Source organism: Vanrija pseudolonga, chromosome 4, assembly GCF_020906515.1.
Source record: "Vanrija pseudolonga chromosome 4, complete sequence".
In the NCBI taxonomy this organism is placed as follows: Eukaryota; Fungi; Basidiomycota; class Tremellomycetes; order Trichosporonales; family Trichosporonaceae; genus Vanrija; species Vanrija pseudolonga.
Genome location: NC_085852.1, coordinates 206,161 through 228,094, shown reverse-complemented (window position 1 = coordinate 228,094; position 21,934 = coordinate 206,161). Strand labels below are relative to the sequence as shown.

Below are 21,934 nucleotides of genomic sequence, written 5' to 3'. Positions count from 1 at the left end.
ACAACATCCACATCGCTGTCTCTCTCTTTGCGCTTCACACCTCAACAACTACAGTGGTTGTCGTTTTCGGTACAATGGCCGAGCTGTCAAGGCCGGGCAGCAAACCGCGCATCACTATCGACCACCGCTCCTACCCGCACCTCTTCGACACCATCTTCTCCTTCGCCTCCATCCCGTCCCTCGTCTCCCTCCGCGCGACATGCCGCTCTATCCAGAAACCCGTCGACGCCATTCTCTTCGCCCATGTCCAGCTGTGGCCGTCTACGATGAGCGCCAATGGCCTCGTCCTCGTCCAGCCGGTCGGGAACCGCCTTGGGACGAAGATCACGCGCCTCCCGTGGGCCCCTCGCGCGGTCAAGATTCTCGACATTGTGCCGTTCAAAATCATCAACTCCACCCCGATCCCCACCGTCTCAGAGGATATGGCGGCGGAGTTCACCTCCGTGCACACCCTGCACCGCGTCCACCTCGCCAACTTGCAACACCCACCGCAAGAGTCAACGATCCCGGCCCAGACCTATGTGCTCTACCTCTCCCTCCCGGCTGACCACGAGATCCAGGCACCCCTCCCACCAGGCCTCCAGCGGCTGGTGGTACATGTCCAGTGCGATTTCAATTGGGTCAGCGACGACCCGTACCACGTCATCAACTTCGGCGCCAACCCCGTCCCTCTGCGCGAGCTCGTGTTTGTCTTCCACCGGTGCGAGACGCCCGACTTTAGATGGCAGGGCGGGCTCATGCTCGCCGCCTTGTCTCGTGTCCAGGCAGCGCACACAGACTACACCGTCACCATCGTGGACTTGGCTCGCTTTCATCCGCACCGAACAGTGAGCGACATCGAGAACGCCCGGATGGCTTGTGTGGTGAGGATGGCGCTGCGCCAAGTCGCGTACAACGTCAACAATCACAGTGATGACCTGGGGGAGAGGCTGCGGGCCGTATCTTATGCCGAGTGGCTGACCGAACTCGGCGACGGCAAGGCCGCGCTCGAGGGTGACTGGCCAAGCGGCTTGGGAGCCGTGTCGGGTCAACGTCCCTGCCCGTCGACGTCATCGGTGGGGCCCCTCGTTGGACTCCCACAATGTGGACTCCCCTTGGCACCTCGCTTCGCCTCTTCTTGACTCCACATCTGCTCCGACTCTCTCAACATCCCTCACACGACGTACACAGAGTCTTTTGACTCAATACGATCTCGCACCCAACGGCACCATGTCGCTAGACCACACGGCGTACCCCGCCCTCATCGACACGATCATCTCGCACGCCGGCGTCCCGGCTCTCGCGGCACTGCGCGCGACATCCAAGGCCTTCAAGTCGCGCATTGACGCGTATCTCCTCGCTCACGCAGAGCTGTACTACTTCCCCGTGACGCGCACCGCTCCCGAGCTGCGGCATGCTGTCCCGGGCCTAACGCTACCTCTCAACACCCCGATCCCCGTGTTGTCGGAGCTCCCGCGGCTTCCGTTCGCACCGGAGGCAGTCACGACGCTTGACGTTGTGCTCCCCCTAAGCGTACGGAGGGCTATAGCTACGGCATACTCGTCACTTCATACACTCCGCAGACTGCAATGTCCCCTCCAAGAAGACGAGGACGACGGTTTCCGCCCGTCCCATACCCTGGTCGACTTCGTCACCCTCCCCGTTGGGCACTTGGCATGGTGCCAGCTCCCGCCTGGCGTGAAACGGTACATCGCGCACCTCAAGTACGACGAGTATCAGGGACACGGGGACTACGGTACCGAGATCAGCGAGCAGGTAGTGTCTGTCCGCGAGGTCGTCTTCGTGCTCTGCCCCACACGGAAGGTCGACGAGCCGCCCGGCCCAATGGAGTGGCTGTTCCAGGTCCTGCAGAACACGGTGCTCGACTGCGATATGGACGCGGAGGTGTTCAGTGTCACGCTCGTCGGGGCGGAGCGCGCGTTCGAGCCGCCTGAGGGCGAGGATGCGAGCACAGCGGCTCACTTCGACGCGATAAAGGACTTGCTGCGGGAGTACATCACGCGGTCACTGGAAGCGGACGGCCCGACATCGGTTGAAGAGTTCGCCGACGACGTGCTGCGCGCCCTGCGGCTTGTCACCCTCGACGACTGGTGGGCCGAGCTTGGGAATCGGCAAGAGATTGAGGGCGTGTGGATGGACCTTAGGGGACATGTGAGTGGGCTTTGCGATCCGGCTGACGCGTAGGACGAGACTAGCACCAATCTGCGCGTGCAACCCGCTGCGACCGACGAGCCTGGAGAGTGATATGCTCGTGATATGCATGCAGCCATGTCCTCCGGCGGATTGCGAAGGTCGAACGGTAGGCTACCAATGTCAGCAACGTCGCCACAATCCACAACTGGCCGCCCTCAAGACTAGCGTCCACCCAGACGGGCCATAGACGTGGCCTGTCGGTTCATCCAGATTCTGGTTGCCTCTTTCGATATCTGCTGCCACAGCTTCGACAGACTGGTATGCAATGCGTGCCGCATCCTGGAGTTCAGTTTCGCGCCGGTTCGTGAACTCACCAAAGGCCCCTGCCTGGGGGTCAACACGGAGCCTTCTGTGAGCCTGCGACCGCCGAGCTCTTGGTGCCATTGTGCGCGCGAGATGAAACGTGCCCGGCGCAGCACCTCGTCTACAAGCGCGAGTGCAACACGTGGGTCGCCATCAAGCGTTGCGGTGAAGAGTACCCTGTTGTCCCGAAGCCACGTTGCGAAGTTCTCGGCATTGCGTTCGAGGAGCACCTCCATGCCGACGATGGTGATTTGTTTGGCTGTTGTGCGCCCCGATAGCAGGGCACCCAGGAGCCACGCCGCTACTTGGGGGTAAGTGGTCTCCTCAGTCGGGTAGCGCACGAAGCTAAACGCCAGCACCAGGTCCTCGGGCTGGTGCGCGAGGTGCAGTGGTACAGTGTGGTGGCCGCCGCCACCCACCCATATAGGCCCAACAAACGACACATGTAACACCAGACGGCGGACAGACGGCGCAAGGACGAGGCGCTCCCCGTTCTCCACCCAAACGGTGTGCACGAGCGTGTGGGGCTGGAACGCTGTCGCCCCACTGTCGAGTCCATAGTCGGTCCGCAGGGTATGCAAGGACGTAAACGCGTGAACTTGGGACATGCTCAGGCCATGTACTGTTACGAGGTCGAGCGATCTCACTGCGGCCGGGTTGAAAGGTAACACGGGGAACGCCAACCTTGCGCGGACCTTGGAGACGTCCTTGGGGGGTGTGTGCGACGTGTAGGGTGGGACCTTGATGTGTGTCTCAGACGGCAGCGTCATCACGAGCGCAGGCTCAGATGGTGGGCCGCCGCCCAGTGAGCTCTGCGGGAGGGAGTGCAGCTCGACATGGGCGTACAGCTCGCTATCGACGCCGGCCCGGAACGCCCGACACGTCCGCCGGAGGGCGAGCAGCGTGTCCAGGTCGGTCAAGTGTCGGACCATCGCCTCTATGATATCTGGATGGCCGTCGTGGATGAGCGTGTGCGCCATTGTGTGGGTGATGTGGAGTCAACAACAATGTCATTGTGGCTTTCGTCAACGTCTTCGTGGTCGTCGAGAGCACACCGCCTCGCCTCGGGTCAGGCACCGGCTCACATGTGACGCTTTCACAGATCTGCGCTGGATGCGATGCATGTCTCGACGTAAACTGCAGGGATCTAACGCAGCACAGCGTGCCCAGGTCGGTGGTGTCATCGACGACCGCATTGACAATGTCCGGATGCCCGTCGTGGATGAGGCTCTGCGGCATTGTGGGCGACGTGGTGGTGGTAAGAGTTCTAGTCGTTGTCATTGTTGAGGACACACCGCCTCTGTCTCTGTCGGGTCCAGGCACTGAGTCAACGTGCCAGGATACCGTCATGATCATCACAATGTTCGGCCAACTCCAAGCTGGCTGAGGCGTGTCACTCGTATGCCCAGGAGGGGGCAGACAACGGCCTGATGTAGTCCTGGCGAGGACCCTCCCATGGAGGGCGGCGTAGCCTGATCTGCGCATACTCGATGCACTCAATGTCCGCCCTGTCGCCGAGCTCGCCGCGCCAGTCGGCGAGGGAGACGAAGCGTGCTTCCGCGAGCACGCGGTCGAACAACGCCTCCGCGTCCTCTGTGTGCATGGGGAGGAGGTTTCGGACGATGTCCTCCTTGTACTCACGGATGAGGTCCGCCGTGTGCGCCTCGGGGCTGTGCAGGATGTCGAGGCCGACAACGGTTATCCGCACCGTGTCGGTACGCCGGTGGTGCCCTGCTCGCATGAGGGTGAGCATTATCCACAAGGCCACAGTGAACAATGGGGCGGGCGAGAAGGGGAAGTACAGCTTGAACACGATGTCGCGCGCGCGTAGCCCGGGGTCGAGGAGCAGCTGTGGACGATGTAGGGACCACATTACTCCCGTGTCATACGCGCCGCTGAGGAAGAGGTTGAGGACCAGGCGCTCGACGGAGGGGGGGACGGCGACGTTGTCGAAGGGACCTAAGCGGATGTCATTGCCTGACATGTACGCCAGGACGAGGGTACGCGGGGCCAGCGGGCCAAGGTTACGCCCGATCGCGTCCTGGCCGAGCCGGAGAGTGTCGAGGGCGGTGAGCGCTCGGGCCTGGGAGCCGGACACGCCATACGTCGGCACGAGGTCGAGGTTCCGCACTGCGGAGAGGCAGAGCGGGAGCATGGGGAACTCAGAGCGCGTGGTGATCCTGGTGCAGGTACGGGGCAGCACCAGGGCCAGGGCTGGGGGCCGTGGTGCGCCAGACCTTGTTGGGGCCATCGGGGCCGAGTGGAGCTCGGCGTGTCGGAACAAGACGGGGTCGACGCGTTCTTGCATTCCCCTGCATGTTGCGCGTAGGGCGACGAGGGTCATCAGGTCGGTCGTGTACGCCACCACTGCGTCCATGATGTGCGGGTGGCCATCGTGTATGAGTGTCGCGCGGGCCATTGGGTGTGTCAAAGGTCAAGAGATGGGACGGCGGAGCATTGTGGAAGAGGGTCAGTCATCGGCAAGGCCAGGTGCCTCAAATAAATCAGCCACAGGGGCCCCATTGAGGGCTCCTACAACCCTTACATGCGCCTCGCCGTGATCAAGCGATGCAGCTACAGCAGTACACGCAGGGAAGGATACAGCAGACAAAGGGGATCACCAAGGCGGGGTGTATCTTCATCTTGCCGGCCACCTTGGCTCCGGGGGGTCTGAACGGCTCAGACAAGTGTCGGTGCTGCGCCGCGCGGCGGTGGTCTGCGTTGCACTCCTCATCCTGCCGTCAGCGCGGGGCACGGTGCGGACTCACGGCTGGCCCTTCCCGGTTCATGAGCATCTCATCTCCTTTGAGGCGGCTCGGCAGCGGGGCCTCCCACTCGCTGGAGGGAACGAAGCGCATCTGGTCGAGCGCGCGGTCGACCAAGTCCAGCCCGAGGTCCGCATCGCCGCCGTGGCGAGCGGCGAGAAGGTCCCGACGGCTGTGGAACCACTGCGCGACGTCCTCGTCTGCTCCGTCCGGAAGTAGCGCGTCAAGCCCGACAACGGTGACCTGTGTGTCGTGTCCCTCGATGGTGTCAAACAGCCACTCAGCTGCGCGTCCAAGCGTCATCGTCTCCGGCCAGGTCCCGAATGCGAACGTGTAGACTACTTTGGGCGGCAGCCTGTCGAGGCGCAGGGGGCCATTCCATGCCTGCCCATTCTCCTCCAGCCGGGGTGTCTCGTAGATGACGTCGGCGACGAGGCGTTCGACCGAGGCTGGGACAACAGGCGTGTACACACGGCAGTTGAACCGGTCCCTTCGGAAGATCCGGTCCTGGATAAGCGTGCGCGGGCGCATCGTGTCTCGTGTGCGGTGGTTCGAGAGCAGTCGTCTGAGCGTGTGCAAGGCCGTGAACGCGTCGGCCTGCGCCTCACTCATTCCCCACATGGTGTTGAGGTCGAGCGCCTGCACCGCACCGGGGCAGAAGGGCAGCACAGGGAACGGCGAGCGCGTGTGTATACGAGGTGTCGCCAGCTGGGACTGTCATGACGAGCCTGGGAGACTGAGGTGCTGAAGAGTCGGACTTGACGACGGGGGAGGCTGTGCAGCTCGACGTGATTGAACAGCACGGCGTCGGCGCGCGCCTTGAGCCCTCGGCAGGTTGCGCGCAGGGCGACGAGGGTGGCAACGTCGGACGTGTAGCCCACGATGGCGTCCATGATGTGCGGGTGCCCATCGTGTATGATTGAAGCAGTCGGCATGAGTGTGATTGTGAATGAGAGGCAATGGGCAAACGCAACAGCAGCCTGGTCAACGATGTGGTGCACTGAGCGAGACGCACTGAGCGCCAAGAACATCGTGCCGGCCGGGGCACCGCATTGTGGGCATCGATTCCCGCATTGTTGCCAGCCCTCCCAAATATGGCACCCTATGGACACGACAAGAAGCTACAAGCCGCACACTATGAGCGCCAGGCTTAAGGCGCGCGCGGCTGTATCCACTTACCCTCCTCCGCCCGCTGCTCTCCAAGCTCAGCGCGCCATTCGTCACGCCTAACGAAGCGGAGGCGGTCGCAGAGGGGATCGACGATGCTGCGCCGGTAGTCCGGGGGCCATTTCTCGGCGTTGCGGGCATAGTAATGTCTCCGCATCCGCTCACGGACCACGCCCGCAGCGTCCTCGCGATCGGCAGCACTGTCTGCCGCCGTGCCGAGGTCACACAACGTCTCCAACCCGACGACCGTGACCGACTCGTAGTCGTCATCGCGCCACTCCGGGTAGACGATGTCGAAGATGACGCCAAAGTACCATTCCTCGTATGACAATGCAGGCCAGAAGATGAACACATACTCGCGCACGGTTTCGGAAGACACCACGTTGAATTTATCGCGGCCGCCGTCCCCCACAAGGGGATCGCCCCGCATGTTCATCACCAGTCGCCGAGGGGCAGGCAGCACGATGGTCGCAAGGAGTCGGGAGTCGATGTACTCGACAGCTGTGTGCACGCCGTCGATGCAGGCGTCGGCCATACGTTTGGCGAGCTCAGAGCGATGCAGCCGGCGAAAGGTCGTCAGGGAGCTGAAGTTGCTCAACGATACCGAACGGCGCAGCAAGTCATCGCCCTCGAGAAAGGTGCCGGGATGGTCGAGGACAATCACGGCTCTGGGCCCCACGGCAGACGCGGTAGGCGGCCGGAGCATTTTATCTGCGTGTCGCCCGGCAGCGTGAGGCCGAGGACGTCTCCGCCGCTGCCCCGTGTGCCAGGGAAGGCGTGGAGCTGGACATGTCGGAAGACGATGGAATCGACCAGCCTTTGGAGGGTTTTGCACGTCGCGCGCAGCGGGATCAGCGCACCCAAGGGCGCAGAACGCAACCTGCTTTCGATCAAGTGCGGGTAGTATTTGTAGTCGAGCTTGGATGGCATGGGAGAGGTGGTTGTCAAGGTGTCGAGGGAGAGAGCGTGAGGTGAAGTCGTTGAGTTTTTTGGTCGTGTGGGGCTCCGGGCAGCCATCCCACGGGGTGTTTGTTGTGGCCGTCGGAGGCGGAAAGCAACTCTACCATCCATCGTGGGGATGGGCAGCTCACCGTCCCCGTAGCAGCACTCGGCGGCATGGATGTTGGAGTGGGTTGGAAAGAGCTGCATCCGATACCCCTGGCCCATACGACCCTGCATTGCGGCGGAGCGGGCAGAAGCGACCGCCGGCGCCGCGCTATTCGTCCGAGTCCGAGTCCGATTCTTCAGTCTCGGGCCATTTGCCGTTGGAATCAGGCCCCTGGTGTCAGCTGGCCCAAGCAGTGAGCTCACCGGCCGTGGCTGCATCCACGTCCCCTCGAGGTATAGGCGGTCGCCGAGTGTAGCGCGCCACTCGTCCATGGTGTGAAATAGGAGGCGTTGCTCCATTTCGTACGCCCACTCGGTGTGGTCGTCACTTTGGTCGTGTAACCCGTGGAGCTTGGCCCCAAACCTTCCTTCCAGGGCATTCTGTGCGCGTATCCGCTCACTGGAGGTAGCGGTGTGGGGGGGAAGGTCGAGGCCGACGACCTCGATCGACTCGGGGATCGTCTCACTATTGCGGCGCTGGGTATAGAGTGCGCCAATGACGACGTCAAGGCACCAAGCCACACTGTTCATCGGCGACCAGAAGACGAAGACAAACTCGCGCACGTTGTCGTGACATGCCGTCTCCACTACGGGGGGATTGCCGCCGCCGCCGCGGATGTGGGCGACCATGCGCTTCGAACACGGATAGATGGTATGATGGTAACGAGACGCGTCGACGAACAGGACAGCAGTGGGCACGTCGGAGAGGTTGTGGTCGTATGCGTAGTCGTCAGTGCACAGCTGCCGGATAGTCTGCAGCGAGCTGAACGCGTCGTTCGTGATAGCGTACTCGTCGTCGTCGTTCCACGTCTTGGTGTCATCGAGCATGCGCACGGCGCCAGGTACCCACGGCAGCCGGGGAAGGGGGGACGAGACGGACAGGCTCGTGTCGGCTGGTAGAGTAAGGCCGATGACTGCGCCAGAGGCCCAGTCCTTCCCGTCGGCGGGGAACGGCTGCAGCTGGACGTGGTCGAAGAGGATCGCGTCGACCAGCGGCTGGATCGCCTTGGACGTCGCCCGGAGGGGGATCAGCGCCGCCACGGGGGCGCAGCGCACGATCGTCTCGATGATGTGCGGATGGGCGCTGTAGTCGAGCGTGGCGGGCATTCCGAGCGTGCAGGAGTTGAGTGAGAGAGTGAAAGCAGAAAGAAAACAAGCGACGTGGAAGTCTGTGTGATGCCAGAGGAACGTCATCTGTGTGTGAGGTGGGAGGGGGCGATCCGGGGCCCCGAAAATGATGTCAGCCCGGCAGGCGAACCTCGCCATGACGATGGACGCGCTCGAAAGAGGTGCGTTTCATGAGTCGGAGTACATTTTACGAGACGGAGTCTGGCGAACAGAGCATTGCGGAAACCATGTGCCGCCAGCTCCAGCCGAGCCACATAATGCCAAGGACACTCACGTCTCTAATGTATGCTGTGCAACAACAATGGAACTCTACTGTGCAACAACAGTGCAACTGGACTTCAAAGACTGTGATGAGCCACCACGAGCGCGATATGCCTGGGACAACTGGCGAACATGCTCAGACGATATCCCTGAAACCGATGATCATCCAGGCCCAGTCCACCGTTTCGTCAGAAGCGATGACAGCCGGCACAAAGAGCGCGAGAATCGCCCACCCAGCCGTTGCCCCCCGCCCTCGAGTGCCGATGGTGTTGATCCAGCGTGCCGTCCATCAGCCTGGCCATCGACAGCGGGCATGGAGCCATCATGTCTCCGATGAGGCGGATTCAGCGGAGCCTGTGAGAGTCAGTGTGTGTGTGCAATGCCAGTTGACACCGCGCAACTCACCTCCCGGGGTGTCATCCATGCCCCCTCGATAGCGGCTCGGTCGCCAAGCTCCTCCATCCACTGCTCGAGGGATATGGTACGGCCGCACTCTCGAAGACGGTCACCGATTCTGAGGGGGACCTGCATAGCGCTGATGATTTCGTGCAGGATCTCGACATCAGTGAGGGGACTACTCTCTGGGCTGTCCGGTTCGTAGCGGACGAGGTCCGGGCACACGTTCTGAATGCCAACAACGACGAAGGAGTTGATGAAGGATGAAGATGCCTTGCGTCGTCCTCGGATATTGGCGGTCGTGCCGCCGTGTTCGCGAGTTCCTGACTCACGCAGGATATGTTGCATCCTCGCGAACGGCCAGTCGAAGGGTGGTACGGTCGAGGAGGGCCAGAAAACAAAGACGAAGTCGGTGCACAGGTAGGCGGTGGCGAACGAAACAGGCTCATGATCGGACTCGTCATCAGGCCGGAAGTGATACACTGCGCGATCTGGAGAGTAGTGCTGTGTTCCTGAGCCAATGCGGCGGAACCGCGGTGGGACGACATCGTAGTAGACGGTTGTGTGGTTGGAGGGAAAGTAGTGTGCAATATCCCAGTACGGCTCGAGCTGCTGCCGCACAGTGTGGACCGAGGTAAACTCGGCAGCCAAGGCGAGATTTACCGTGGTCGTCCATGCCGGGTCACCGTTGGGGCGGAGGACATCGAGGATCTTGACAGCGGCAGGGCACCACGGGAGGACGGGGAATGTAGAGGCGGTGCGAACAGTCGTGTTGACCGGTAGTGTCAGGAATGCAAGTGGACGGTGTGTGTGGATGCCATACGCCTGCTGTGCAGGATACAGGACCAATTGGGCATGCGTGAAGAGCAGTTTGTCAACCAGCCGTCCAAGACGCTGACACGTCCCGCGGAGAGCGACGAGGGCCATCATGTCGGCGTTCTCGATGATGGCGTCCATGATGTGCGGGAACGCGCTGGGGTCGATGACCCCGCGAGACGACGTTGCTCGTCGGCGGCGAGCATTCTGGGCGAGCTTGAACCTGTCTAATGCCTTCATGGGAGTGGAGAGGCGGGATGGACGATGTTTGGAAAAGAGAATGAGTGACAATGGAAGGACATAAGTTGTTCTGGGTTATGATCATGCGGCCTAGCCTTGGGCATGTCTGTCGCTGCGAGGCGTCGTCATCGCCTCACTGCACTCAGTCAGCATGTCACCACAGGAAGGGCTCACCACCCCGGGCTCCATCCATGTGCCCTCGAGCTCAAGCCTGTCGCCAAGCTCTGACTGCCATTCCTCCAGCGTCAGCACACGAAGCCTGTCACAAATGGCGTCGACGATGAATGCGGACTGGTTAGACCGGGTAACGTGTCCGAGGTCCAACGCTGTGTGGAGGCAGTCTCGGATGGCGCGCTTGACTCCCTCAGCGTCGGCTGCGTGGTCGAGGTCGGGCGAGCCTTCCCATAGAGACGGATAGACCTTCTCCAGCCCCGCAAGAGTGATGGAAAAGTCGGAGCCAGTGCCGTTCGCGCGCCCGCTGTCGACTGTCTCGAACATGGCCTGGAAGAACCACACGGCTGGTGGGGTACGCGGTGACGGCCAGATGACGAACTCGAACTGCTGAATATTGTGCTCGTTTGAGACGAGGCGAAAGCCGCGCGCGGGGGATCCGGTGCCCTCGTGCTTGATGTGAAGGACCAGGCGGTCGAGCGAGCGCGGCAGCCGCGCGACGACGATGTACTGCGCGGGCACGGTGATGAAGTAAACCGCCGTCTCGACGCGGAGAAACGGGTCGTCAAAGTGGGCGACACAGTTGAGCCGCCGGCGGAGGGTACGCAACGAGGTGAACCGCTTCGCGACGACGGGGGGCACGAGCTCGAAGCACACGTCGAGGGTGGACACGGCGGCCGCCGCGCGCGGTAGGTGCGGCATGCGTGAGGTGTGCGGGATCGTGCTCCTCAGTGGTAGCGTCAGGCCGTACGTCACGGCCGAGGACCAGTCGTCGCTCGTGTTTGGGAAGTCGTGCAGCTGGGCGTGGGTGAAGAGTCGGGCGTCGACGAGGGCGTGGAGGGCACGACATGTCGCGCGGAGCGAGACGAGCGCGGTGAGAGAGGCGTAGGAGACGATGGCCTCGACGAGGTGAGGGTAGGCCGCGTAGTCGAGGGTAGAGTCTGTCATTGTCGTTAGAACTGTGAGATGGAGAAGGTAAAAGTGAAGAGTGAGATGGGCAACATTGTTCGCCGAAAAGTGGACACGTGCGGGCAACTCAGAAGCCGGGGCGTCGCTGGGGCCCCACATTTCGTCATTTTGGGTGGCAAATCGAGGGGACGAAGGCTCGGGACGCGGCGTAGCTCATATATCTAACTAATGATACACCACGTTTGGGCTGGCTGTGGGGGCGGACAAGGGTTAGATACGGTGGTATGAACGATGGGAGGTTGGGGTTGGGGTTGAACGAGGGCCGGCGGTGGTTGAACGAGGGCTGACGGTTGAGGATATGGGTGCGGGAAGCGCGGCGCGACGGCGTCCAACGACGCGCGCATCATCCCGCTCCGCACCTCCAACTCGAGCGCGCTCTCCAGCGGCGCGGGGGCCTAGGACTTAGCTCTGCGAATCAGCCTGTCACGAATCAGTGCTCACCTGGAAGGTCCGCGGCATCACCCAACCGCCCTCAACGTCCCGCCGCTCGCCCAGGCTTCGGCGCCAGTCGGTCATGGTGACGCATGACACGGCGTCCGTGACGCCTTGAGCAGAGGTGCGGAGCGGGTGGTTGGTACTGTTCTTCAGATGCTTCAGTAGCACGTCCTTGAATGCCTCCTCCGCGGCGGTGGCGTCCCCGAGCGTATGGGACGCGGTCACGCTGATCTGCCGGGGGTCGAGACGTTCAAGCCCGACAACAGTGACCGTCATGCCCGCGAGAATGCGCACAGCGAGCGCCTCGACCAGGGTGTACAAAGCTGTGAAGGGGGAGAATGTGGTCGATGAAACGGACTGGCGGCGGTGGATGACGATCACGACCTCGGACAATGTCGTGTGCGGTAGCCTAACAGCGGGGAAGGAGAACGTCGTCGTGGTGTGCGCGCCGTCCCAGTTCAAGTGGAGTATGTGCCGCGCGGCGGCTGGGACGAGGTAGATCTTCTCCTTCTTCCAGAAAGAGATGTAGTCGACCACGGTTGTGTCTGATCGCACGTTGGGCGCGATAGGTACCTCGCGGCCGCGACCGAACCGGCGCAGCGTGCGCAGGTTGCCCAACTGCCCGACGAACTTGACAACCCGTGGGGTGGGCGCCCCGTCGAGGTACAGGTCGATCGTGGAGATCGAGACGTCGACTAATGGGAGGAAGTCGATCGGCCGCGGGCCCGCCTGGCATGGCAGCACGAGAGAGTACGAGCTGCCGAGCTGGAGGAGCGCGGCGTGGGCAAAGACGGTCTTGCTGATTCTGCAGCGGTATGCTTGAGATGTTGCGCGAAAGGCTAGGAGGGTGGGGCGGTCGCAGAGAGTGATGATGCGGTCGATGATGGTAGGGAAGGCTGTGTGGTCTAGCGGCATGGTGAGTGGTGAGTGGATGAGTGGGTGGATGGACAAGTGAGAGAGTGAGACATTGGCTGTTGGGTGGATTTAACGCCACCGGGTGTATGTGTGTGGTGGGCGGTGGGTGCGACTGAGACAATATGCCAAACAAGTGCGTGCCGCTCGCACTGGACGGTGTGCGTCAGCTGGATTGCCCGCCGTTGAGATGGTCGCCCCGCCGCTCCTCGCGTTACACATCGCGCCCATGTTCATCTTAGCTACTGCACATACGCCCAGGCTGTCCTCATGTTTGGCTCCATTGACTTGTTGTCGGCTCTCGTCGTCTCGACATCTTGCTATTTGTTTTCGTTCACAGTGTGATTTTCGGCCGCCATCGGGTGTTGTCGATATCTACACCTTCTGTGTTCAATCTCAGTTGTCGAGCATATGTAGCAACAGCTACACGACTCACCATGTCGTCATACTCGGACGGCCACATGCCGATGACCTCCTTCTCCCCCGCCTCGAGCTCCTCCCACCACTCGTTGATCGTGAGGATCTTCATTTCGGTGTCACTGTCGGGATTCATGCTGTGGATGCGCTTCACGTTGTCGACAATGTGACCGTAGTCGTCGGTCTCGACGACATGCTGGAGTCCGGCGACGGTGAAATGAAGGGGCGATTGGGAGAGGATGGTTAGCAAAATGTCGAGGAGACGCAGCTTTGTCGACATTGACAACTCCTTGCCAACGGTCGCGGAATGCCTCCAAAGGACAATGGTGACACTGTCAGTGCTACCGAGTACCTTAAGGTGGGATGTGATGGTCGTGTCTCCGACTCGAAGGTGGATGATGTGCCGGTTACCCGTTGACAGATAGATGCCTTCGAACGTCTGCGACAGAGGGAGTGTGATAAAGTCGACCACTGTGCTGTGTGGGGAGACGAGATCCATCATCTGCGGGCTGGGGTCGCCAAGCCAGAGCCGGCGCACCGTCGAGACGGAGGGGAAGCCGCGCAGCACAGGACTCGGGTCCGGCATGTCGAGCAACGCGTCGTGAATATCGACGACGCGTGCCGTCGAGGGCGGGGTGTTCAGCGCCCAGCTCGTGGGACCGGGCGAGAAACGATGCTTCTTGAGGAGGTACGTCCTGAGCTTGTTGCGGTCGCTACCCTCATTCTTCACGCCCAGCATGCGGTCGGTACTGAGCAGCGCGTGTGTGCCGACCTGCGCGTCGACGCGGGCGCGAAAGGAGGTCGAGGTGAGACGGAGCTTGAATAGCGCTTGCATGGACGCGTGGGCGATGATCTTGTCCATGATGGTTGGGTACGCCGTGTGGTCTATGGTCGTCATCGTGAGGTGTGTTATGGGAGGAAGAGTAAATGGAAGAAGATGAGGTTGAGTAAATTGAGTTTTGTGAGTCACGGCGAGGAGAGGGGCGTCCGTCGTGGCGCCGATCTGCGCGCACCGCCCACCTGGTCGGCTGACTTCGGACTGTGCGGTGTGTGTTCTGCGACAACATCACGTCGACACCCATGCATAGTACGTCTGAGACTATCCGGTGTGGAAACTGTTGGAAGAGATGGTTGCATGAAGAGACGTCGCTCTTCGAGCGACACCTTATAACTACAATATAAGAGAGGCTCGAGCGCGCGCTCGAGTCTCGCTTCGGCGAAGCGAGCCGATAAGGCGGGACTCGCACTCGGGTCACTTCAACAGAAACGTAACACGGCCGGTGGTCATGTCGACTATCAAGATCTGCCTGTGTCAACCTGTGCCAGTGTCAGCAGAGCAGCGCCCGACCATGCCTTGTCTCTCACACTGTCGCTCCACTCATCAGGCCACGGCCCAACGAGCCTCCTCTCATCCTCCCCGAGTCCATCCCACCAGCTCTCAAACTCGAGATTTCTCAAGTCAACGTTCCCGCTCACCAAATACAGGAAGGGGCCAAGTAGCTTCCATGAGCGGTCAACGATGGCGTTGCCGGTAGGGTTCGGGAGTGGCACGAGGAGAGCCACCCGCTCCATACCGACGACGGACATGCGCGGGGGGCGGTGCTGCAGAATGTCCATGAGCACAGAAGAGACCATGCTCATTGCCTCTCGGTCGATTCTGAGGTTGGTCGAGGACGAGAGCACGACGACGATGTGCCCAAGATTCGGCACCGGGTGGATCTTGACGCCGAGGCTGGTGTCCGTGTGCAGGTCCCAGACGCGCAGGTGGATGATGTGTCGGTCGGCTGGGGAGAGGTGGATGTCGAGACGTGAGAGGGGTGGCAGGACATCGATGAAGTCGACCAGCGTCGGAGTGGAAGGTGGGAGGGCGGCGACATGGCCGTTGTGGCGCTGCGATAACCTGCGGACTGTGGTGACGCTGGTGAACGGGCGGAAGGAGTCGGCCAAGGGCGGTGTGCAGTCCATGTCTAGAGTGCGGACGGCGGCAGGCCCAGCGTGGAGAATCCAAATTGACGGGCCCGGACTGAAGCGGTCGCTGTGCGGGAGGTGGAGCTTGCCATCGGCGGCCACAACCGCGTGCTCAGCCAACGCGGCGTCGATTCGCGTGCGGAAGGCCGTCGACGCGAGATGTAGCTTGAACAGTGCGGTAGTCGGGGCATGAGAGATGATGAGGTTGATGACGCCCGGGTACGCCGTGTGGTCTATGAGTACGGCCATGGTAAGTGCTGGTGAGGAGTGAGTGCGTGGGGGTCAAAGGACGAGATCGGCTCATGTTGTCCGTCGAGTCGGCAGTGCGAAGCGCGGTTGTCATTGATTCACCACACCACTCGTTGGCTTGTGCGTAGCACCGCATGCGTCGAGGTCAGTACAGATTCTTATCGGGGCTGTATCGGGTAATGAAAAAAACTCATGCATCTTGAGTTGTTGCTTGGCAGCCATCGTGCGGGGTTACAGCCGTGTCGGTGGTCGGTGGGCATGGCGACAAGTGCTTTGGGTGACGGCTGGGGGTGGGATTGGGAGCTGTGGGGTGTGGTGTTCATCTCCCACCTCCACTCCAATGCCGCACGCCTCCGATCACTGCCGTCTTGTCTTCTCCTCTGCGCCTGCCTGCACTCAGCCCTCTGAGGTGGACAGCTATCCGCGTCAGTGCCACTCATTCGGGAGCGACTTACCTCGTCGTAGTATTCAGAAGGCCAGACGCCTATGAGCTCCTTCTCCCCCTCCTCAAGCTCCTCCCACCACTCCTCCGCTGTGAGGAACCGCAGGTCGACGCCGTTGTCAAGGGCGACGTTCTCGGCTTGCAAAGAATCCAGCAACATTTCATAGCGAGTGACCCCGGTTGTTTCAAGGGACTTCGGTAGCGGATACCACCGCGCGCAGAGGCGTTGTAGTCCCACCACTATGAGGCGGCGGGGACACGCGTTCAGTATCGTGCTCACTGCTACGCATGCGCTAGCCCAGTCAAGTGTCGGCTTTGTCACACGCTCTTCTCCCGTAGGCGCGGGCGACCATAGAATCAGCACGATGTCTGTGAGGGCAGGACGGTCTATATTGTGGAACGAGGTGTTTACAGCGCCTCGGCCCACATGCAGGTGGATAATCTGTCGAGGGGCAGTTGGCAGTGCAATGAATCGGTGCGGCGACGCCTGAGTGACGGGTATGAAGTCGACGAGAGTTTTATTGGAGGACGGGTGGGCCTTGGGATACGCATCGATGGCATCGTACTCCCCCTCCTCCAAGGGCCAAAACCTGCGCAAGGTGTTGACGGCGGCGAAAGTGTTGAACGTGTCTGCCAAGCTCTGATTGCCGAGGTTCTTGCGCACGGCGTCGACGACAAGGACCGAGGAATGAGGGGCGGTGAGTGCCCAGGTCGACGGGCCGGGATAGAAGCGGTACGCCTTGGGTAGGAGCATGGCCGTCTTGACTTCATTGTCGACGATGCCGCCATCGAGGAAGACGTGGGTGGCGAGAATGTTGTCGACACGCGCGCGGAAGGACTTGGACGTGAGACGCAGCTTGAATAGTGCTTGCACCGAGGCGTACATGAGCACCTGCTCCATGATGAATGGGTACGCCGTGTGGTCTAGAGTCGGCATTGTGAGGGTTGGTGTTGAGTGTAAAGTCAAGAAAGCTGAACGACAAAGTTGAGTGATTTATACCCTGCCGCTGATCCGCAAACGACGTCGCCGGCTCGCCCCTCGTCACTGACCACACACAATATCTTACATTGGGGTGTGTCATTTCTCGGGCAGCACTCATATCACACACCATGCATGCTGGTCATGGAGCAGAGCCACACAGCCATCTTTGCGACTCAACTTCACCCCGCATCATAATCTATGTACATATGGACGCGAGCCTCTCCCCTTAGTTCTCGCTGACGTCGACCAGCTGTGAGCCCGTCAGTCGTCGTTGATGGATTCTCACGACTCACGCTAGTGTTGCACTCGGACGGCCAGACACCGACGAGGGACGTCTCGCCCTCGTCCAGCTCGGCCCACCACTCCTCCGTGGTGAGGTACCTCAAATTGATCGCGCCCGGTCGGAAGAACTCGCACCATCCATCCAGAAAACGCTTGATCAATCTGTACGTCCTCTGCATTGAAGGGTGGGGGGCTGGGTCGGTCTGTGCTGCCGGTGCAAGAAGCTCGAGGCCAACAACGGTGACCTGCTGCGTGAACGAGATAAGGGGGCCGTAGAGGGTGTCGCAGAGACATTGAAAGGTGATCTCTGGGACAGCGAGCCCCGGTGGCATCATATCCATCGAGAGAACCACCACGACGTCTTCCACATTGTCGTCAACAGCCGCGTCTGTGGCTGGGCCGTTCGGTCCCACAGTCGGACACAGGCCGACATGGAGGATGTGTCGTCGGCCAGAAGAGACGGGGACGTACGTGTTGATGGAGAGCGGAAGATAGTCGACCACCGTCCTGGCTGAAGGTGGGAGCTCGAATAGCTCCTCGTTCTCCGTATACGGAAGGCTGAACCTCCGCACAGTCGTGACGCCGGTGAACTGGCTCAGAACAATGGAAAGGGCAGGATCATCGAGGGTCCCGAAGTCGACGTCGAGGACCCGCACAACGGAGGGATTGGCGGGCACAGCCCAGCTGGAGGGCCCTGGGTTGAAGCGATATATCTTGGGAAGGAGGAGCGTGGTACCTGTGACTGTGAGAGGGCCGAGGAGGACGTGCCGCCCCACCAAGGCGTCGACCCGCGCGCGGAAGGCCTTGGATGTGAGACGGAGCTTGAAGAGTGCTTGCATGGGGGCGTAGGCGATGATGTCATCCATGATAGCTGGGTATGCTGTGTGGTCTATGGTGACCATTGTGATTGTTGTTTCGTGTTGGTTGAGTGTTGGGAAGTGGATAAAGAAGGGAGCGAGTTGGGTGATGTTGTGTCATTTATAGCTGCGAGGCGGCCGCGCCGATCCTCACATTCCAGCTCGCACTCGCATCGTTGTTGGCGTCGCCGCCGTCATGTAGATACACTTCTCCGGCTTCTCACCTAGTATCCTCGCATATCATTCTATGCATACAGCATCGCGGCTCGTCTTGACCCACTCCCGCTCCATAGAATATCGGCGTCCTTCTTCCCTAACCACTTGTAGTCCATCGTCCTTGATGGTCGTCGCTGCCGCCATTGAAGAGCTGGACGGACTCGTGTCAGGGCATGCGACTGGCTATCATGTGTCTACTCACACCGCAGTGGTGACAGTCGACATATCCGGAGGGCCAGGCGCCAACGAGGTCCTCTTCTCCGTCGTTCAGCTCCTTCCACCACTCTTCGAGTGAAAGGACCCGCAGGTTATCGACGTGGCCATGGATCTTGCGGTGGTACGCCGTAAGCTTGTCCGAGACATAGCGAGAGGGCAGGCCGTTGTTCGTGGCTTGAGGCGACTCCAGGGTGATGTCGAGCCCGACTAGGACGAACTCGTCAGGACGCGCAGAGACCATGTTCTTCATGGCAGCGAGGAGGTGCTTGATCTGTTGGGTATCGCGTGTGTCACCGGCGTTGTCTTCACTTGAATGCGGCCAGAGAACCAGAACGATCTGGTGCACGCGGGAGGCAGGGGTCACACAGAACGCGGGGGCTGTCGACGAGCCATAGGGCGGAGAGACCGACCTTGCCTCGGAGGTTGGCAACGGAGGGCGGCCAGTCGGCGGAAGGCGCACGTGGATTATATGTGGGCAGCCGCTGAACAGGGGGACCTTGGGAACGATCTGATCGCAGACCAGAGTGAAGTAGTCGACAAAAGTATGGGCTGCTTTGAACTTTTCGTCCCGGGCATGTTGGAGCATGTGGGGCGGCGAGAACCTGCGCACCGTCCCGACCGCGGTAAACTGACGTAAAGGCGTGGCGGGCTGTCCGAGGTAAGATCAGCAAGGACGACGTGGGCGCCCAGCACTTCGTCGACCCGCTGCTGCATATCCTTGCAGGTAATGCGTAGCTTGAACAGAGCTTGGTGGGAGGCGTACGAGATGACCGCGTCCATGATGATAGGGTAGGCGGTGTGGTCTAGCACGAGCATGGTGGATGTTTGGTGGTGTGGGTGGAAGTAAAGTGCAACGTTGGGTGTCGACGTGTTGATGATGGGAGGGCACTGGGTCAGCAGCGATCCTCTGGGAGTCATGCTCGATATTTCCAAGGCGGTTCGGAGTGATCACATTCACCATGCATAGCATCTCATCTCCGCGTCCATGACATGCCATCTGTGCTTACATTGCCTCTACTCTCCTGGCTCAGTGCTCGACGCGAGGCTGATTCCAGGGGCGACCTGGACCTGCACCGACACATTGGCGTCAGCTCTACGCAGCCTCACACCCGATAGGTCTACTCACTCTCAGCGTACCAGGTGCCAATGATGGTCTTGTCGCCAGGTCCAAGGCTCGCCCAACACTCCTGGCGGGTGAGGGCGTGGATTTGGAAGTTTGGGCACCGGAGCTGCTTGTTCGCCTCCACCTCATCGAGGATAGTTTGCTTGCGAGCTGCCCAGGGGAGTTCGGTGTTGTCTCCGGGATCGCTCACGTCCTCCAGGCCGACGATGATGAGACGATCGGTGTCGTACGGCACGTTGGCCAGTGCGCGAAGGAGTCCGGGCACGCCGAGGGCCTTCGTGCCATCTGCGTTGGTGAACCAGATGGTGTCGGGCCACAGGACGATGACGACCTCTTGAAGCATGGGTGCAGAAAGCCCAAGACGTTAATAGCGATCATGCCAGACCTTCTCTGGCCAGTGCGTCTGAGAGCAGTACAGCTGATGCTGTCCCCAGCGGACGTGAATGACGTGGCGCTGGAGACCGGGCAGGTCGAATCTGCACAGCGCCGGGCGCAGCTTGCGCCGGTGCTTGGTCGCGAAGATGGCCGCAAAGTCGACTGCCGTGTGCACGCCGGGCGGACGGATGGGCCATCCCGGGACACCGTCCCCGCGGCTGAAGCAGCGCACAACGCGGCGGGAGGTCAAGCCGCAGGAAAGAGTGGGGGGGGCAAGAAGGAGGCGGGATTCGGTTCTTATATAGACGAATGAGGTCACGTGAGGTGAAAAAAGGCTCAGAGGGACTGGGGGTGCGCTGTGTTTGTGGTGCGCGTCCGCTCTTTAAGTGCATTGAATGCCCTCCATCAGAGAATGTGGGTCAGAAAGGTGAGTCGGTAGTCCCATCGCCATGCGGATGACCTCGGAATCTGCTGTCAGTCCCCTCATTAGTCGGTCATAATCATGCTGCCGCATCGGGTACACCGTGCTCATCGTTATCAACCCAGCTAGTAGACGACGACGCTTCCGACGGGGAACGGCGATCGACTTGGGGCGGTGTGTTGCTGCGGGGTCCCGTAATCACGACTCGACTGAATTGCGTCAGTGTATTCCAACCTTCTCGACTTACCTGGGCTTGAGCGGTGCGCTGCACCTGGCTCGCGCCAAACAAAGCGCCTGTCCTCGTCGCTCATGGCGTCGTACCACTGTAGACGCGTGAGGCACACTATGCCGGCACGAAGGGTGTTCAAGTCGTCGGCTGGGAGGCGGGAGAAGAAGCGGTCATGAGCTATGGCCTTCATAAGAAGCTTGACGTTGTTCGCGCGGTCGGCGGTAGAGGGAGCAGATGAAGATATCTGCCTCGGATGGACATCCTCGAGGCCAACAATGGTGAGGGTCCCACCGCCGCGAAGGAATTTGTCGAGAAAGCGCATCGGCGCCCAGATCTCGGAAGCTGGGATGATATGGTTGTCTGAATTCGGAGCAGTCGAGTACGGCCACAGGACTAGGTCGAAGCGCTCGAGCGTTGGGGTCTTGTGAAGCTTCATGTAGAGGCGCATGTCGACGTGCTCGTCCCACGATATATGGAGCACATGTCGCCGTACGCCGGGAACAGCAGTGACTGTGAGAGTCCTGAAGCGAGTCGCGAAGGAACGCGTACCGATGTGGTCCACGACAGTGTTCACAGGCGCCCCGAACGCCGGGAGTTCGTATTGGATTGCCTTGGCTCCGAGGCGGCGAACGGTCGTGACAGACGTGTAGCCATGAAGTACATCAGCTGGCCGGAGAAAACCGATCCAGTCGCCACTGAGAATGTCGAGAGTCTTAACATCAGACGGGAGGAAAGGGAGAGCAATGGGGTCGTTGGTCGTGGAAGTGGGCTTGTAGAGTATGTTGGAGGGGGGACGGATCGCAACGTGTTGGAGGACGAGTTGAGTGACGCGGTCGCGAATGGGCTTGCCTGTCGCGCGCAGGTTGTGCAGGCCGTCGAGGGAGCAGTAGTGTATGACGGTGTCGAGGATGTGAGGATAGTGCTGGTAATCGATGATGACGGTCATGGTTGGTGGATGTTGTCGAGTGGTTGGGAGAAGAGTGGAAGAGGATGAGTGAGATGCGATGTTTGGACCAGGGCATGGATCGTGGCGGCGGACCCTTTTTGGAATGGAGGCGGACGTTGCACGCCTATCCGCCGGCATCCAACAACCGACGACCATGACGGCTCAAGGCAACATGCTTCATTCCCCTAGGTACTGGGGTGGGGATTGAGTTCTGGCCACACTGCACGGCAGACCGCTGGCTGAACGTCACTTGGTCGACCAGCGACTGTCGCCTTGTCTTGATGGCTGAGCGTACCATGCCATTCTGGGTGGGTCAGGAACTTGACCTTGGACCACAGGGCGGGTGGG

The 21,934-nt window shown here is 60.8% G+C and overlaps 13 protein-coding genes across 15 annotated transcripts; 1 reads left to right on the top strand and 12 right to left on the bottom strand.

Moving 5' to 3' along the window:
- The first annotated feature begins 8 nt into the window (after window positions 1-8).
- On the top strand, window positions 9-2,537 carry LOC62_04G005330 (uncharacterized protein). The gene is made up of 2 exons (XM_062771859.1): window positions 9-2,151; window positions 2,185-2,537. The coding sequence occupies exons 1-2, from the start codon at window positions 1,210-1,212 to the stop codon at window positions 2,242-2,244; spliced, it is 1,002 nt and encodes a 333-aa protein (XP_062627843.1). The 5' UTR covers window positions 9-1,209; the 3' UTR covers window positions 2,245-2,537.
- On the bottom strand, window positions 2,355-3,476 carry LOC62_04G005329 (uncharacterized protein; the record flags this gene model as incomplete). The annotated part of the gene is made up of 3 exons (XM_062771858.1): window positions 2,355-2,426; window positions 2,508-2,867; window positions 2,916-3,476. 3 exons carry the CDS (start codon window positions 3,474-3,476, stop codon window positions 2,355-2,357), a joined length of 993 nt encoding a protein of 330 aa, XP_062627842.1.
- A 413-nt stretch (window positions 3,477-3,889) lies between these two features.
- On the bottom strand, window positions 3,890-4,915 carry LOC62_04G005328 (uncharacterized protein; the record flags this gene model as incomplete). The annotated part of the gene is made up of 1 exon (XM_062771857.1): window positions 3,890-4,915. One exon carries the CDS (start codon window positions 4,913-4,915, stop codon window positions 3,890-3,892), a length of 1,026 nt encoding a protein of 341 aa, XP_062627841.1.
- Window positions 4,916-5,237: 322 nt separating this feature from the next.
- Window positions 5,238-7,134, bottom strand: LOC62_04G005327 (uncharacterized protein; the record flags this gene model as incomplete). Its single annotated transcript, XM_062771856.1, has 3 exons — window positions 5,238-5,969; window positions 6,143-6,261; window positions 6,441-7,134. 3 exons carry the CDS (start codon window positions 7,132-7,134, stop codon window positions 5,238-5,240), a joined length of 1,545 nt encoding a protein of 514 aa, XP_062627840.1.
- Window positions 7,135-7,519: 385 nt separating this feature from the next.
- On the bottom strand, window positions 7,520-11,507 carry LOC62_04G005326 (uncharacterized protein). 3 transcript variants are annotated; one of them, XM_062771853.1, is made up of 5 exons: window positions 10,551-11,507; window positions 9,330-10,512; window positions 9,158-9,278; window positions 7,740-8,704; window positions 7,520-7,707 (listed from the first exon to the last, which is right to left on the bottom strand). In XM_062771853.1, exons 2-5 carry the CDS (start codon window positions 10,374-10,376, stop codon window positions 7,645-7,647), a joined length of 2,196 nt encoding a protein of 731 aa, XP_062627838.1. In that variant the 5' UTR covers window positions 10,377-10,512; window positions 10,551-11,507; the 3' UTR covers window positions 7,520-7,644. The 3 variants fall into 3 exon arrangements, with proteins under 3 accessions (XP_062627838.1, XP_062627839.1, XP_062627837.1); XM_062771854.1 differs by having other exon boundaries at window positions 9,330-11,507; XM_062771855.1 differs by lacking the exons at window positions 7,520-7,707; window positions 7,740-8,704 and having other exon boundaries at window positions 8,838-9,278.
- Window positions 11,508-11,677: 170 nt separating this feature from the next.
- Window positions 11,678-12,866, bottom strand: LOC62_04G005325 (uncharacterized protein; the record flags this gene model as incomplete). The annotated part of the gene is given in 3 exon segments (XM_062771852.1): window positions 11,678-11,707; window positions 11,722-11,799; window positions 11,958-12,866. The coding sequence occupies 3 exon segments, from the start codon at window positions 12,864-12,866 to the stop codon at window positions 11,678-11,680; spliced, it is 1,017 nt and encodes a 338-aa protein (XP_062627836.1).
- Window positions 12,867-12,958: 92 nt separating this feature from the next.
- LOC62_04G005324 (uncharacterized protein) lies at window positions 12,959-14,218 on the bottom strand. The gene is made up of 2 exons (XM_062771851.1): window positions 13,300-14,218; window positions 12,959-13,247 (listed from the first exon to the last, which is right to left on the bottom strand). The coding sequence occupies exons 1-2, from the start codon at window positions 14,176-14,178 to the stop codon at window positions 13,239-13,241; spliced, it is 888 nt and encodes a 295-aa protein (XP_062627835.1). The 5' UTR covers window positions 14,179-14,218; the 3' UTR covers window positions 12,959-13,238.
- A 358-nt stretch (window positions 14,219-14,576) lies between these two features.
- On the bottom strand, window positions 14,577-15,497 carry LOC62_04G005323 (uncharacterized protein; the record flags this gene model as incomplete). The annotated part of the gene is made up of 1 exon (XM_062771850.1): window positions 14,577-15,497. The coding sequence occupies one exon, from the start codon at window positions 15,495-15,497 to the stop codon at window positions 14,577-14,579; it is 921 nt and encodes a 306-aa protein (XP_062627834.1).
- Window positions 15,498-15,673: 176 nt separating this feature from the next.
- On the bottom strand, window positions 15,674-16,876 carry LOC62_04G005322 (uncharacterized protein; the record flags this gene model as incomplete). Its single annotated transcript, XM_062771849.1, has 3 exons — window positions 15,674-15,914; window positions 15,953-16,077; window positions 16,264-16,876. 3 exons carry the CDS (start codon window positions 16,874-16,876, stop codon window positions 15,894-15,896), a joined length of 759 nt encoding a protein of 252 aa, XP_062627833.1. The 3' UTR covers window positions 15,674-15,893.
- Window positions 16,877-17,034: 158 nt separating this feature from the next.
- Window positions 17,035-18,137, bottom strand: LOC62_04G005321 (uncharacterized protein). Its single transcript, XM_062771848.1, has 2 exons — window positions 17,215-18,137; window positions 17,035-17,171 (listed from the first exon to the last, which is right to left on the bottom strand). The coding sequence occupies exons 1-2, from the start codon at window positions 18,103-18,105 to the stop codon at window positions 17,148-17,150; spliced, it is 915 nt and encodes a 304-aa protein (XP_062627832.1). The 5' UTR covers window positions 18,106-18,137; the 3' UTR covers window positions 17,035-17,147.
- Window positions 18,138-18,359: 222 nt separating this feature from the next.
- On the bottom strand, window positions 18,360-19,308 carry LOC62_04G005320 (uncharacterized protein; the record flags this gene model as incomplete). Its single annotated transcript, XM_062771847.1, has 3 exons — window positions 18,360-18,427; window positions 18,479-19,094; window positions 19,256-19,308. The coding sequence occupies 3 exons, from the start codon at window positions 19,306-19,308 to the stop codon at window positions 18,374-18,376; spliced, it is 723 nt and encodes a 240-aa protein (XP_062627831.1). The 3' UTR covers window positions 18,360-18,373.
- A 211-nt stretch (window positions 19,309-19,519) lies between these two features.
- On the bottom strand, window positions 19,520-19,958 carry LOC62_04G005319 (uncharacterized protein; the record flags this gene model as incomplete). The annotated part of the gene is made up of 2 exons (XM_062771846.1): window positions 19,520-19,554; window positions 19,619-19,958. 2 exons carry the CDS (start codon window positions 19,956-19,958, stop codon window positions 19,520-19,522), a joined length of 375 nt encoding a protein of 124 aa, XP_062627830.1.
- A 21-nt stretch (window positions 19,959-19,979) lies between these two features.
- On the bottom strand, window positions 19,980-21,586 carry LOC62_04G005318 (uncharacterized protein; the record flags this gene model as incomplete). Its single annotated transcript, XM_062771845.1, has 2 exons — window positions 19,980-20,152; window positions 20,659-21,586. The coding sequence occupies 2 exons, from the start codon at window positions 21,584-21,586 to the stop codon at window positions 19,980-19,982; spliced, it is 1,101 nt and encodes a 366-aa protein (XP_062627829.1).
- Window positions 21,587-21,934: the final 348 nt, after the last annotated feature.